Source organism: Patella vulgata, chromosome 6 (assembly GCF_932274485.2).
Source record: "Patella vulgata chromosome 6, xgPatVulg1.2, whole genome shotgun sequence".
In the NCBI taxonomy this organism is placed as follows: Eukaryota; Metazoa; Mollusca; class Gastropoda; family Patellidae; genus Patella; species Patella vulgata.
In genome coordinates, this window is record NC_065884.2 from 64,878,603 (window position 1) to 64,893,411 (window position 14,809).

General features: G+C 37.8%; 1 protein-coding gene across 1 annotated transcript in view; it reads left to right on the forward strand.

Annotated features, from left to right (window-relative positions):
* Positions 1-3,314: 3,314 nt before the first annotated feature.
* Positions 3,315-14,809, forward strand: part of LOC126823345 (lysophospholipase D GDPD1) — a 30,314-nt gene continuing 18,819 nt past the window's right edge. The window contains exon 1 of the mRNA XM_050552137.2: positions 3,315-3,525. Coding sequence (XP_050408094.1) covers positions 3,375-3,525 — 151 coding nt within the window. The 5' untranslated portion in view covers positions 3,315-3,374. The remainder of the gene's footprint in view (positions 3,526-14,809) is intronic.

Genomic DNA, 14,809 nt, shown 5'->3' on the forward strand with positions numbered 1-14,809 from the left:
AAAGAAATGAATTGAAATGGTCTTACTGTTTTGCTCCGAACTGGACTAATGAAGACGGGCATATGCCATACAGTGTGCTATGAGAGAAATTTTGCCCGGACAGCGGCACTACGGTTGGAGAAGAAATGAAATGGGGTTTAACGTTCTACTGTTCTGTTCCACACTGCGCTAATGAAGACGGGCATACGCCATACAGTGTGCTATAAGGGAAATTGTGCCAGGACAGCGGCTCTACGGCCTACTGTCAAGGGATCTTTTACGTGCACGCCAATGTGTACACGGGACCTCGATTTTTCGTCCCATCCGAACGACTAGACAGCTGTCCTTGTCAGGCCATCCGTCCTGCATCACTGACAAGGGGGGACCACGCCGGAGGGATGAACTTTCTCGGCCAATGCAGGGATCGAACACCCCCAGCCCTGTTTCTCGAAATTTTAACTATAGCAGTAGCTATAGATCTTACAAGTGTTTGCCTCAAAATCACCGAAATATTGTGTTGACGAGGGCTATATCTAATTGCTATGGCCATAAGATGTAAATGTAAGGTGAGATTGTAAGTGTGGGGTAGCTTCAGAGAGAGAGAGAGAGAGAGAGAGAGATGGGCTTTAACGTCCACTCGACACAAACTAGGTCATTTCGGGGCTAACATATGGTTTTATTTTATTCCAATAATTCGCTTGCGCGTAGGGGTCTTTATCAGTGGGAGGAAACTGGAGGACCCGGAGAAAACCCACGAGGTTGGACAGGCGACCCTACTCCTTGTCACGTACAACCGGGGATTCGAAACCACGCCAGTTGACTCAATGACAGGCCGTATGATACAGCACGCACGTGCTAACCCTTCGGCCATCCAACCCCCCGGCTAGCTTCAGGGTTAGGTTTTAACCGTTCACGAGACATTAAACCACGCTCTATTCCATTCTGGTGGTTGACGTTGGACTTGGCGGGGAAAGCATTGTGTTAATTGGAAATGAAATGAAATGAAAGAGGAGGGAAATGAGGTTTCGTGTCCACTCGACAAAGACTAGGTCATTTCGGCAGGGGCGTAAATGTGGGGTAGGGGGTGTGGGAAAGAACTAGTCGGTCTCAAAATAAGTGTAGTCACTTCAGTCGGGTCTTAAAATTATGCATCGGCGACTAAATGAATTAATGAGGTAAACAAACAATCTGATTAAAATATAGATCTATATTTCGTTTCGTTTTTTTTATACTTTCGATGGCCTACACTACATGAAGATCTGACAAGTTATAGCGATAGGTCACGTCAGGGGTCAAAGACCGACTTATGACCCTATGATGTCAGACATTTGATTAACCAATCAGCATTGATGTCACTAGTGGATTACCCACAGTTCCGTGCCTAAAGCTCGCCGTGACAGACCGTTTCATTGGCTTATCCCTGACACCATTCAGAACACGCGTTAAATAACAACTCTTCCAGATCCAAGTGTAGTAAAGACAAGTAAAACGAAATTTTGAACTATAAAAATGAAATGAAATAGGATCTGTGTTTTAACCAGGTTGGTAAACAAACAATGGCAAAATAGAAGAGAAAAATCTAATATATATGAATATAGCTGTGTATATGTATGATTGCTTTGATTGGATACCACAAAGCTCAAATTAGTAAAAACTGACACGCGTTCAGTAATGACAAAGGAACGACTCCTTGAACTAACGACTCTAGCGTGTGAAGGTGATCTGATGGGCGCGATACAACTTGACAAAACCGCTTGATGAAAATATGAGGACATGGTCATGTCTTTGCTAATTTATATATATTCACCACAACAATATATCGAAAACAAGCCCATGTAAATTGTACGTTCTTGCAAAATTCGTAATAGAGAGAGAGAGAATTAATGGGGTTTAACGTCCACTAGACACAACTAGGTCATTTCGGGACTAACATATGGTTCAATTTTATTTTAATAATTCGCTTGCGTAGGGGTCTGGAGGACCCGGGAAAAACCAACGAGGTTGGTCAGGCGACCCTAGCTACGAGAACGTAGCTAAAAACGTTGAGATATACTGACGTACTTGAGAGATGAGGTTTGTTATCTAAGGCGACCCTACTCCTTGTCGCTTACAGCCGGGGAATCGAAACCACATCACATAAGACTCAATTACAGACCTTACGATTTCACGCGCACGCGTTAAACCACTATATAGATCACCCTACCCCCCACCCCTCCAATGAAAAGAAATGAATAATGGGATTTAACGTCCTACATTTCTACATCAGCGGTTCGTTTTATAATTAAATTCCTACGAATCATTATTATACTGACATTAATTAATAAATTTAATAACCATATGATACTAGTTCAACCATAGCAATAGCATAGCTAAGTTATGTGCAGTAGCCGTGAAATATATATTGGGGGGGGGGGGGTCCGCAAATGAAATTATATAAAATGTTGACAATCTGTGACGCCGGAGGCACGAGACTGCGCAGCAGCCGAAAGGTTACCCTCCCACTTGGGGGGGGGGGGGTGCGTTTTGGGGGACACCCCCATAAAATTTTTTTAAAATTTCAGTCTTCTGTAAACACTGTTTTGGCATATTTTACGGCGCTAAACTAAAACATCACACCAATACAACGTTTATTATGTTTAAGTCAGGGGGTGCCGTATTCATATTTTTTTCATGACTTTTACATATCGAATGTTACGCTTGAGTTATGAACAACACGACAAAGAGAGTTTAGTAGGGGAATTTTTATGAGGAGGATCCAAATGAAACAAAACTTGATCACATAACTTTAGTTTATGAGGATGCATATTTGACAATCACCTTGTTAACTACAATATACACATTGACATTTACAAGAAAGTTGTATAGATATTTAAAGTATTTTGTACATTTTGTGTATTATAAATGGATTTCAGAAAGTAAACATAAGTGTACATTGTTTATACAGATAGAATCTTAACTAATCCTAATAATTGTTGTAAATAAATATGTAATATTCAGCCCCCCCCCCCCCGAAAAACAATTTGGGGGGGGGGGGGCGTACCCCCGGACCCCCCCCCCCCCTCCATGTGTGACGCCAATGGTTAAATGTGAATAAATTACGACCGTTAAATCTATCTAACACAGCAGGTTGGCGAGAAAACTATGGTTTTTTTTCTTCAAAACTAAAAAAAAAAACGCGTTGTAACGAGTCTTTCAGTGTGTATAGAGTGGTCACGAGAGGGTTAATATAGAAACGCCGATTGCATTGAAGACTTTAAACTGCATTTCTAAAATATATTGTTTGGACAATCGAGACTACATTAGAGCTCTTCTACCAAAGAAGTCAAGAATCGCCTGGTTGCTAAATGTTTACAAAACATTATTAATCAGCAGTTGACGTTATTGTTTTAGCTTGTATGGAGACAGCCGACTTAATTTGGATAATGGTTTTCGTTGCGGTGATAGGGGGGTACATAATAACATCGTTATTGTTGTTTAGATTCCCCGGACTTATCCACAAGAAGAAAAACCTTAAATTTCGAGCTCATCACATTAGTCATCGCGGAGGTAAAGCTCATTACATTTTTTTTAAAGGGTCAATTGTCTGAATTGATTCATTGAATGAAAACACACGAGTTAGAAATTGAATTATGTTATAACTCAGAGAAACACAAATCAGTGTATGGACTGTGATGTACATAAGTTAATTTATATGGATCTGGGTCATTTTCTCATAAGTGAACGTCTGTTTCATCATGATATGATGTACCCTATAGACCACTATAGTGCCTATCCTATTGGTGATTCTGTCAACCAAGATTGCTTAGTCATGCCATTCAACCCTTAAAACATATCCCCCTTCTCCCCCCCCCCCCACACACACCAATTCACTCCAGTAAACCCAATCCCACAGCTGTTCAATACCATTTGTATATCCATTCCTTATCACTGCTTTATTAGTAGTAAAGACAGGAGAACCACACAACACACAAAACAAAAAACCCTGACAAGACAAATTACTAAGACATTGCAAGACAAAAAAGCAGCAAATATCAAATCAAGTTAATGTGTCCAATGGCCAGCCGTAAGTGTCGACCGCGCTGTAATGTGATACCGGTACTAACAATGAAAAAATAATTAATGATTTACAAGAAAGACGTACGGTAATAAATATGATGGCAGGCCTGGAAATAAACGTTTTAGATGTACCTGACAAAATATCAGGCACTAATGAAATAGTACCTGACATTTTCAACTTAGTGCCGGATATTTATTAATAATTAAATAATATCAATAAAAAAGACAAATTAGTGCCAGACAAAATGACAGGCACCAGAGGTTTTGTGCCTGACAAAGCCTGAATCTGTGTCTGACAATGTCTGTGACAGGTGACTTATTTCCAGACTTGAGATGGGTAACGCTACATGTATTGATACATGGATAGCGCAATTTACCCAATTCCACCCAAATCTACCCAAATCCAGCATTGTTTCAACTCATATCACCATAATTCATATATTTGATAATACAGCCTTCTGTTTAGTTCTTTATGCCAAATTGTCAATTTTAATTCAAAATTGTACGTAGTAATTTTTGTCAAAATGCCCCTCAGTGTGTGGTTTCCAAGTTGGTTTGGAAGTCATAACTAAGGACATAACTTGTAAGATACACAAATGTACCCAAAACCACCATTATTTCAACATATATCATTGTTTTTTGATATACCACAATTCCTTTAGTTAAATATATATACATGTACTTTAAAATCACAGTCCTGTTTGTTTGGTCATTGTACAAAGGGACATAACTCATGTAAATACCCAAATATTCCATTTTAAAAACTGTCACTGACGACTTTTAAACACAATAACTACTTCTGATTGAACATGATGAACTGTGGGTAAACCACTAGATATGTCAACGCTAATTATTAATTAATCAATGTCTGACGTCAAAAGGATAAAAGCCGCTCGTATGATACCTGACGCAACCTTCCACTATAACCGGTCAGATCTTCATGTAGTGTAGGCCATTGTGGGTTTTCCCCCGGGTCCTCCGGTTTCCTCCCACTGCTAAAGAACCCTACGCGCAAGCGAATTATGGAAATGAAATTGAACCATATGTTAGTCCCGAAATGACCTAGTTTGTGTCGAGTGGACGTTAAACCCCATTTCTCTCTCTCTCTCTCTCTCTCTCTCTCTCTCTAGAACACAGGATGGTCACAAATTTTATATTTCTATATAATAATTTAAATTAGAATGTAGGCCAGAAGGTAGCTGAGTAACTCAGCTGGAGCCTGGGAAGCATTATTGTAGGCTACTTAACCTCAGCCATATCTGGGGAGCCATATGAAATGGGGTTTAACACCCTACTTTTCTGTACCACCAGACTTATGAAGAAGGATATAGCATATTGCATGACCCATGCGCTTCTTAATAAGTCAGATTGAAGTAGAACAGTTGTTAAACCCCAATTCATTGTCTTTTGCATATATCATCAGTAAAGTTTTGTACAAACATGTTTTTAATTATAGGCAGGTAGATGTAATTAAAAGCTTGAGATAATGCTTGATAACCACATAGTGTTTCTCTTTCAAAAATTTGACTATGGAATATCTTTAGTTGGGGTCAACAGAGGCCAAAAATAGGGTCAATAAGTTGCCATCTTAGACTTCATCTACAGATATTTCATAATATTAAATTTGGTTTCCTCCCACTGCTAAAAACCCCTATGCACAAACAAATTATTGAAATAAAATAGGACCATATGTTAGTCCTGAAATTACCTAGTTTGTGTCAAGTGGATGCTAAACCCGCTCTTTCTCTGTATCATTAGGTCTGTCATTGAGTCAACTGGCGTGGTTTTGATTCCCCGGTTGTACTTCACAAGGAGAAGGATCTTCTGTCTAACCTCGTGGGTTTTCTCCAGGTCCTCCGGTTTCTTCCCACTGCTAAAGACCCCTACGTGCAAGCAAATTATTAAAATAAAATTGAACCATATGTTAGTTCCGAAATGGCCTAGTTTGTGACGAGTGGATGTTAAAACCCTCTCTCTCTCTCTCTCTCTCTCTCTCTCTCTCCATGATAAGAATAGTTCATGATGTCTAAACATTGTTTATCTTCTTTATAAAACAGTATTTTAAAATTACATCAATAGTATAATCACTAACCGTATAGCTTCATAATACATGATTAATAAAATCAGATTTGGTTCACAAAACATTCTCAGACTTAACTTAAGAATTTACACAATTTACACTGTTTATGAGAAATATCTTTGATTCAGAAATACAAAACTTTGCACACAGTTTCTTATTGATGTATTTGATACATTAAAACAACAAAAGTTTTATTAAGGGCTATAGTTTAGTTAAAATAAGGTGAACAGTTTTGAGTAAATTCTTAACTTCAGTCTGAGATTGTTTTGTGAACTCGTTCTGTTCTTATTGCCTGGGGATTCTAATAATAACCAGAATTCAATATTCTAAAATGTAATTTACTGATGTCTACAAATAACACTGTATTGATTTTCATATTCAGTTCCCTGGGGCACCCTACTGCCCGATCCTTGCTTTAATCTGGTTTATGAAAGAAGTACACTGAAAAGATCTGAAGGTCCAAGGATATTATGAAAGTCCTTCACACATCTTATCACTATCAGCTCAAATTTCAAACACTGACTTCAATACTTGTTTGGTAGAAGTAAACTTATTGGTACTTGTTGATTTTTTTAATGTAAGGAAACATGACTTATTTTAATCATCTTAAGATTTAAGATGAGACATTTCTCCTCTTAAGATTTTTGGAGTCAACGGCCTGTGTCTGGTGTTTGTGTTTTTTTGTAATTTTTATACGCCCACATTGAAATGTGGTCGTATATTGTGGTCACCCCCGACCGGCGGTCCGGCGTCCACAATTGCTTGTGGACGCTCTAGAGGCTAAAGTTAATATCTGATTGACTTTAAATTTATACACAGTGTTTAAGGTCTTGAGCCGAAGAAGCCTATTGATTTTCAGCGATTTCCGATAATTACTGCCAGAGTTATGGCCCTTGATCACTTCAAAAAATGTTGTGGATGCTCTAAAGGCCAAAGTTAATATCCAATTGACTTTAAATTTATACACAATGTTTAAGGTCATGAGACGAAGAAACCTATGGATTTTCAACGATTTCTGAAAATTACTGCCAGAGTTATGTCCCTTGATCACTTCAAAAAATCTTGTGGATGCTCTAGAGGCTAAAGTTAACATCCGATTGACATTAAATTTATACACAGTGTTTAAGGTTTTCAGCGATTTCTAATAATTACTGCCAGAGTTATGGCCCTTGATCACTTCAAAAAATCTTTGTGAATGCTCTAGAAGTGAAAGTTAATATTCGATTGACTTTAAATTTATACACAGTGTTTAAGGCCATGAGACGAAGAAGCCTATTGATTTTCAGCAATTTCCAACATTTGCTGCCAGATTTATGGCCCCTGATCACTTTGAAAAATCTTGTGGACGCTCTAGAGGCCAAAGTTAATATCTGATTGACTTTTAATTTATACACAGTGTTTAGGGTCATGAGACGAAGAAGCCTATTGATTTTCAGCGATTTCCGATAATTACTGCCAGAGTTATGGCCCTTGATCACTTCAAAAAATCTTGTGGATACTCTAAAGGTTAAAGTTATCATCCGATTGACTTCAGATTGATACACAGAGTTTAAGATCTTGAGACGAACAAGTATATTGATTTAATTCAATGAATTTTTATGACTTGAACAGTTAAATCCATGATATTAAAAGCTTTGCATACAAAACGTTAGCATGGGGCAGAACTTTATAAAAACCAAACAAATTCTAATAGTTTTCTGATAATTACTTCGTGAGTTGTTGCTCTTAATCAGATTTTAGTGTATTATAAATGTTTCATTACCGAAAAAAGTAAAAATATGCGACAACCCTTGTTGACTGCCCGGACGATTTAGTTGCTGTGGGTGTATGTTTCGTTGCCTGGCAACCTATCTTTAATGTTGCTGGCCATCATTTGTATATTTTCTGACAATATCTAATTCTTCACCGCCTAATTAAAGATACTCATGGAATGAAATAAGGTTTAACGTCCTACTGTTCTGCTCCGAATTGGGCTAATGAAGACAGGCATATATGCCATGGATCAACTTTCCCGGCCAATATAGGGATCAAACACCCAACCTCCGGGCTAGCGAGACAGCGTTTTACTCACTTAGCCACCGTGACCCCCAGATACTCATGGAAGTTACATAAAGAGCTGGCAATAAAAACTAGATAATGTAAAGGGAATATGCTGAAAATTTCAGTCAAATTGCTTCACTCTAAGCCGAGAAAACCTAATTTTAAAATCACTGTAGCTTTGATTGTCATTGTTAGTACCGCTGTCACGATAATTAAAAAAGTTTTGCAGTTAGGTATCAAAGGGCGTTGAATAGCAGATCGGATTCAAATCCATTGAAAATCAGAAGTTGGCATCAAGAGATGATTATGGTCTGGATAAGTTAATTAATGTCTAATTAATAATTTAGATAACATTTCCGCCCTAAAGAAAGACCTGCAATAGGCAGATTTAGCTCTTGCATAATGCCTGTACTCAAATTGATTATTTAACCTTGTAGATAAGAAAACAAAACCAAAAATCAACAGTTGATAATCAAAGCCCAACTTACAGTACGGCCGTCACGATGGTTTGACGGGACACGATATTACCGTGTTTTTTATCGTGGAATTCCGTGATTTACCGAGTGAACACCGAGCGAATATCGAGTGACACGATAGCACTGCCTCGGTGTTGGAAACACGGTGTGACTCGGTGTTTTAATTAAACCATGCCTCTGATCGTTTATTTTAGGATGAAGTACATGTAGAGCTATACATTGTTATTATAGATCACTTAATGTGTTGGTAGCTACGTGTGAAGATTGGCGTACGCGTTTCTTTGATCTGTTATATCATGGACCGTATATAGGGTTATATCACAAGGTAATTCTGTTATTTAAACCCGGGTATTGTCATCTTTTAAACAGAAATATGCTTATACCGATACATTATTATTTCATTAATATGTTCGACATTTGTAAGACTTGCATCGATGGACCATTACAAATTCAATCAAATTACTGAAAAATTATAACATGACACCAATATATGCTAGTCTTACCGGGGGCGTAGATTTATCCATCTAAATAGTAATTCACATACTGATAAATAATTCTGGTTTAAATCACAAATAAATTAAAAGCCTTTGTCTCCTGATATGTAATCACACAAAGTCAGAATTCACCGTCAACAAGTTTATGGAACTTTGCTGAATACATGTACATTGACACGTATCAGTCCGATAATACCTTGCTGACGTTTTCATTTCGGCACCATAGAGTCTGGTAGATGCATACTGTCAATCAAGGTTCCACAATGAGAACTGACACGTGACATGAAAGGAAATCGACTGACAGAACATAGACGCCCCTTTAACAACAAACTATTACCTTGTTGTAGTCTTGTGCTCGTGGACAATATGACTTTTATTGTTAATTATCAGTAGTAATAATTACATATTTTCAAAAGAGATGTCGATTTCTTTTTGATTATACATGTAGCTTCAGTCCATTCAATTACCTGTATTTATTACTCAAATGGTTTCTTAATTAGCAGAATGTGAAAATAAAGAAAACAAAGTTACACTTAAAATATGACTACGGTAACCAAGAAGTTATTCGTCGCGATTTCACGGGGTTGTTAGGATTCGACCGGACCCCCACCCAATCCGCTACATGTAATACCAATTTGTAACGAGTAATTGTGATTACTCTGTTACGGTAAAACTCGTATTTTTTTTTTTTTTAAATCGGTACAGGCTTATGCAGAGCGGCTTATGAACAAAATGATGTTTAGTCATTTGCAGTTGACATATTCTGCCTTACACCGGTGGAAATCATTTCATTATATTGTGCACAAACGTCATTCCTTAAATAGCCCCACGCCCCTTTAACAACTGAATTTTCTGTTAGACCATTTATTCTACACTCTTTGATGTGCTTTCTAGATTAATTAATTTCATAACTATTGAAGAGGACCAGTTGGTTGTTTATATTGTTTTATTTACCTAACGATCAACGATAAGTTCACCAATGTTTTTGTAATAAAGTAGACCCGTATTGTTTGCTGATTGACTTTATCCCATGATTTAAAAAATTGGCGATGGTTAATATTGGGTCAACAATAATTCCTTAAATTGCGCCGTCGCCCCTTTTACATAAACGGAATTCGCATTTTATAAGATGGCGATTTTTCGTACATGTATGTCGGGCCAAAAGGTCATTTCTTAAATAGTACGAACCTCCCTTTAACACTCCCTTTAACAAGAGAAATTGGAATGATATGTTTCGGCATGATAAATAATGTTAAAACTAATCGTTAATCTATTTTCCGTACACGAAACTAAACAACTCCAAATATAAGGAAACATTGTCGTGAATTTATCAGTTAGATTTTCGGCTGATATGTTTACCGCTTACATAATGTACATTATTAAACATTTACGCAATATGTAAAAAGTATTTACCTTACCTTTTATACTCATATTGTAGATGTTAAATATCCTTAATAATTATCACAGGCAAATATAAAAATAATACCAATCCAAATTAATATCCTTTTGCATATAAGCTTGCATATATAATCAACTTGGAATACCAAAATTTAAATCGTAACGCATTGTGGTCTAAACGGTATCATAAATTATAAAATAAACCATAAATCAATGGACCTGTTGTAAGGCGAACACTGCATGGTTTCTGGCAATTTTGGGTCTTTGCGGCATAATGTAGTCTTAACCAATAAAAATAACAAAGTGGCTACGTGCGATTTTATTCTTTGATCTTGGATCCAAGGGACATTTCTGTTATTCAAACCAATCTGCACGAGAATGACAACATACAAGTTGACAGTTATCATTGATTTGGGGTTCATGTGCAATAGATTCTTACATCGAAATACAGTTATTCTTTTCTAAAATAAAACGAGTGCCTTGGATTTTTGCGTGGATTTGATAGCGGTTATAATTAACTAATATTCTCTTACACCGGAGACTTGTGTCGCGTTCATTTCATTTTTACGGTAAGTACGAACTTATGTCTGATTTGAAAGCGCTTTCGAACCCCGTTGCAAGTTCTATTTGTCTTATTTCTATTTGTAAGACCGGTAACCCAAATACCGTTATAGTTTGCAATTTAAAAGTCTATCTTTGCCGTGATTCGAGAGTAGTTCTTAACTATAAACTCATAATATAGTAAATATGCAAAACAATTTGAACACGGCATAAATATCTAAACTGTGTAATACATGTATAGTCTTATGCATACGTGTCCTTCAAAGTGTACTAGACATGCAGCTTTACATGACTGGTTGGAAATGTAACCGCATATATCGTGCAGAATATGTGAACACGCATGTTCTACTTCTAACTATACAACGTGACCTAATGCGTCCGTATTATTAACGAAAATATTCAACATTCATAACAGCGTGGCTGTATATCGTTTTGACATCGATTGTTTATGACAAATAAATACCGTTAATTTTGCATGTAAAATTACACCGAGGCCTATCGTGTCGCACGACTATCGTGGCACACGATAGCGACTGCTACACCGAGTTATTTATCGTGGCAATTTTCAACAAAAAACGACACGATAATCGTGTTTCATCAAAGCGTCGCGGCGGGCGTACTGTAACCGGAGCAGGACCCTGGGCCTGACTAGAATCGCGGGGCCCCTAACGCGGCGATAAGATTATTTCATATCCTTGTGAAGGCTGAAGGATAGCTCAGTCCCCGCCCTCGCGCCGCTAGATTGATTACCCAAAAACTGTCATCTGGAATTTGAATTTTCTCTCTTTTTGCCATGAACGGCGGGGTCTGGGCCCTTCAGGTCCATGGGCTTTGTTGATAATCTCCCAGCTTGGATTCAATCGGATTAAAAACAAGCCCATCGCAAAAATCATAAATGCTGTTGGCTTGTATTGACCTTATCCATTATATCCTCTGCAATATCTGCTGCGAATTGGATATCAACCCAGAGGAATAAACAAGCTAAATGTTGAGAAATGTTTAATTCATACAATGAATCTTTGTAATTACTGAACAAAGTTGATCGGTTTTTGGATTGATATTGTTTTTAGAGATTCAGCTTTCACAATATTGTAGTTTGCAAATGACAAGGGGGGTTGGATGGCCGAATGATTAGCATGTGCGTGCAGTATCAAGGTCTGTCATTGAATCAACTGGCGGGGTTTTGATTTCCCGCTTGTATGTGAGAAGGAGTAGGGTCGGCTGTCCAACCCCATGGGTTTTCTCAGGGTTCTCCGGTTTCCTCCCACTGTTAACGACCCCTACACGCAAGCGAATTATTGAAATAAAAATGAACCATATGTTAGTCCCAAAATAACCTAGTTTGTGTTGAGTGGTCGTTAAACCCCATTTCTCTCTTTCTCTCTCTCTGCAAATGACAATCGGACAATTTAAGGGTACTTATGAATCAGCCCATAGGTAAATCCAATTACATTTTGTGCACTTCAATAATCTTATTTGTTTATCTAACAAATCAACATTTCCTGCAGCATATATCTCAAACTGGTATGGCTAAATGGGTAAGACTCTGGCTCGCTAACCTGGAGGTCGGGTTTTTCGATCCCTGCATTGGCCGAGAAAGTTCATCCAGATTTTCCGGCGTGGTTCCCCCTTGTCAGTGATGCAGGACGGAGGGCCTGACAAGGACAGCTGCCTAGTCGATCGGATGGGACGAAAAACCAAAGTCCCGTGTACACATTGGCGTGCACGTAAAAGATCCCTTGGCAGTTGGAATTCGATATAAGAGTAGGCCGTAGTGCCGCTGTCCAGGCAAAATTTCCCTCATAGCACACTGTATGGCGTATGCCCGTCTCCATTAGCCCAGTTCGGAGCAAAACAGTAGGACGTTAAACCCCATTTCATTTCATTTCAAACTGGTATGATAATAAATATTATTGATTGTTTTTCTCAAATATGAGATTTTACTTGAATCTTATTTTTAATCTTTTAGATTAGACGCATTCAGTAACTGGATACATCAATAACACAAACTTATGGAAAAACAGCTACTTATTTATTTGAGCGAAGTTTCCAAGAGTATTTTTGTTTATTGGTTGTTTTGAGTATAGGGTGGGTTGAGTGGCCGAATGGTTAACTTGTGCGGGTTACATCACAAGGTCTGTGATTGAGTCAAGTGGCATGGTTTTGATTCCCCACTTGTACGTGACAAGGAGTGGGGTCACCGGTTTCCTCCCACTGCTAAAGACCCCTACGTGCAAGCGAATTAATGAAATAAAATTGAACCATGCGTTAGTCCCGAAAAATGATATAGTTTGTGTCGTGCGGACTTCAAAACTTATCTCTCTCTCTCTCTCTCTCTCTCTCTCTCTCTCCCTCTCTCTCTCTCCTTTATGTCCAGGCTTGCAATGAAATTCTCCAGCCGGTATAGACTGGCAATTACGACTGACTCAAGAGCCCTGGATTACCAACATGATCGAGCAATCTTTTTTTATCGCGTTTTGATATATTTCTGTTTATGTAAAATTTTAAACCAATATTTGTTATTACGTTAAATTGTACTACATACACGGTTTCATTACAATAGTTTTTGTATTTTGTACTGATGTTGGGGGTGAACTTATCATGCATGTTATGACAGCAGGCCAAATAATAAAACAGAATATTTCAAATACAAATAAAATGGTGATCCCTAGTAATACAGAGTTCATGAACTAGTACTAGCAATTCTCTTTAAACTTTTAGTACATGTACTTGGCTTATATGTAAATAGTGATTCCCTTTAATCCTTTAGAACTTTATACATGTAAATAGGAATTTTCTAAGTTTCCTGGAAAAATTTTGAGAAATGTGATCTTTTTGACATTGTATTTTGTCATTCCCTTGACCGCAGATTAAAACCACTTAAATCACAGAAGCAGTGCTGTCCAAAACTGTTAAAACCACAATATTAGTGTTAATTATAACCATTTTATTCCTTCTGACACTACATCAAAACCCTGTCATGAGCGGCCATTCACTCCCGCCAACCGGTCACCCACTTCCCGTCTACCGCACATGCTCACCCGAATAACTCACATTACATCATAGACATAATTGACATGAATGATTCACATTACATAAACACAGATAAATATTAACAAAAATGTTCAAAGCTCTTCATATTCATGAAATCTTGACGATGTGATGCAAGAGTTCTCAGTGGAAGTTTTAAAACTTTGTGAGCTGTTCATCAAGTATCCTATTGAATTTTAAAATATTTTGAAATCTTTGACCATTTTTTGCATAGTTGCTTGTATTATTTCATTCAGCCGAATGGTTCGACCGAATCAATCGCCGTCACAGTTCGCCTAGTGTGTCCATTGTCATTCGGCCAAATTTCTGTTCGGCCGAATGATTCGCCCGAATCAAACATGTTTGATATATTCGACTGAATTATATCGCCTACTATGTCCCCTTCGCCGAAGCATTCAACCGATAGAATTCAATAGCCAATCACCACTCATCGTCCGCTCATATCGAAAATTCACATGATTGAAGACATGGACACATGTTTAATCATGTGACGTGAAAGGTGATGTAATCGACTGGTGAATCGGGCCAAGCATTCGCCTAGTGTGTCCACCCATTCGGCCAATTGATTCAGCTAATGTGTCCACTGCTTATTATTTTTATAGCTTAGTACATAATATTTAGTCAGTCTGATTAAAATACAGATCTATATTTCGTTTTTTTATACTTTCGATGGC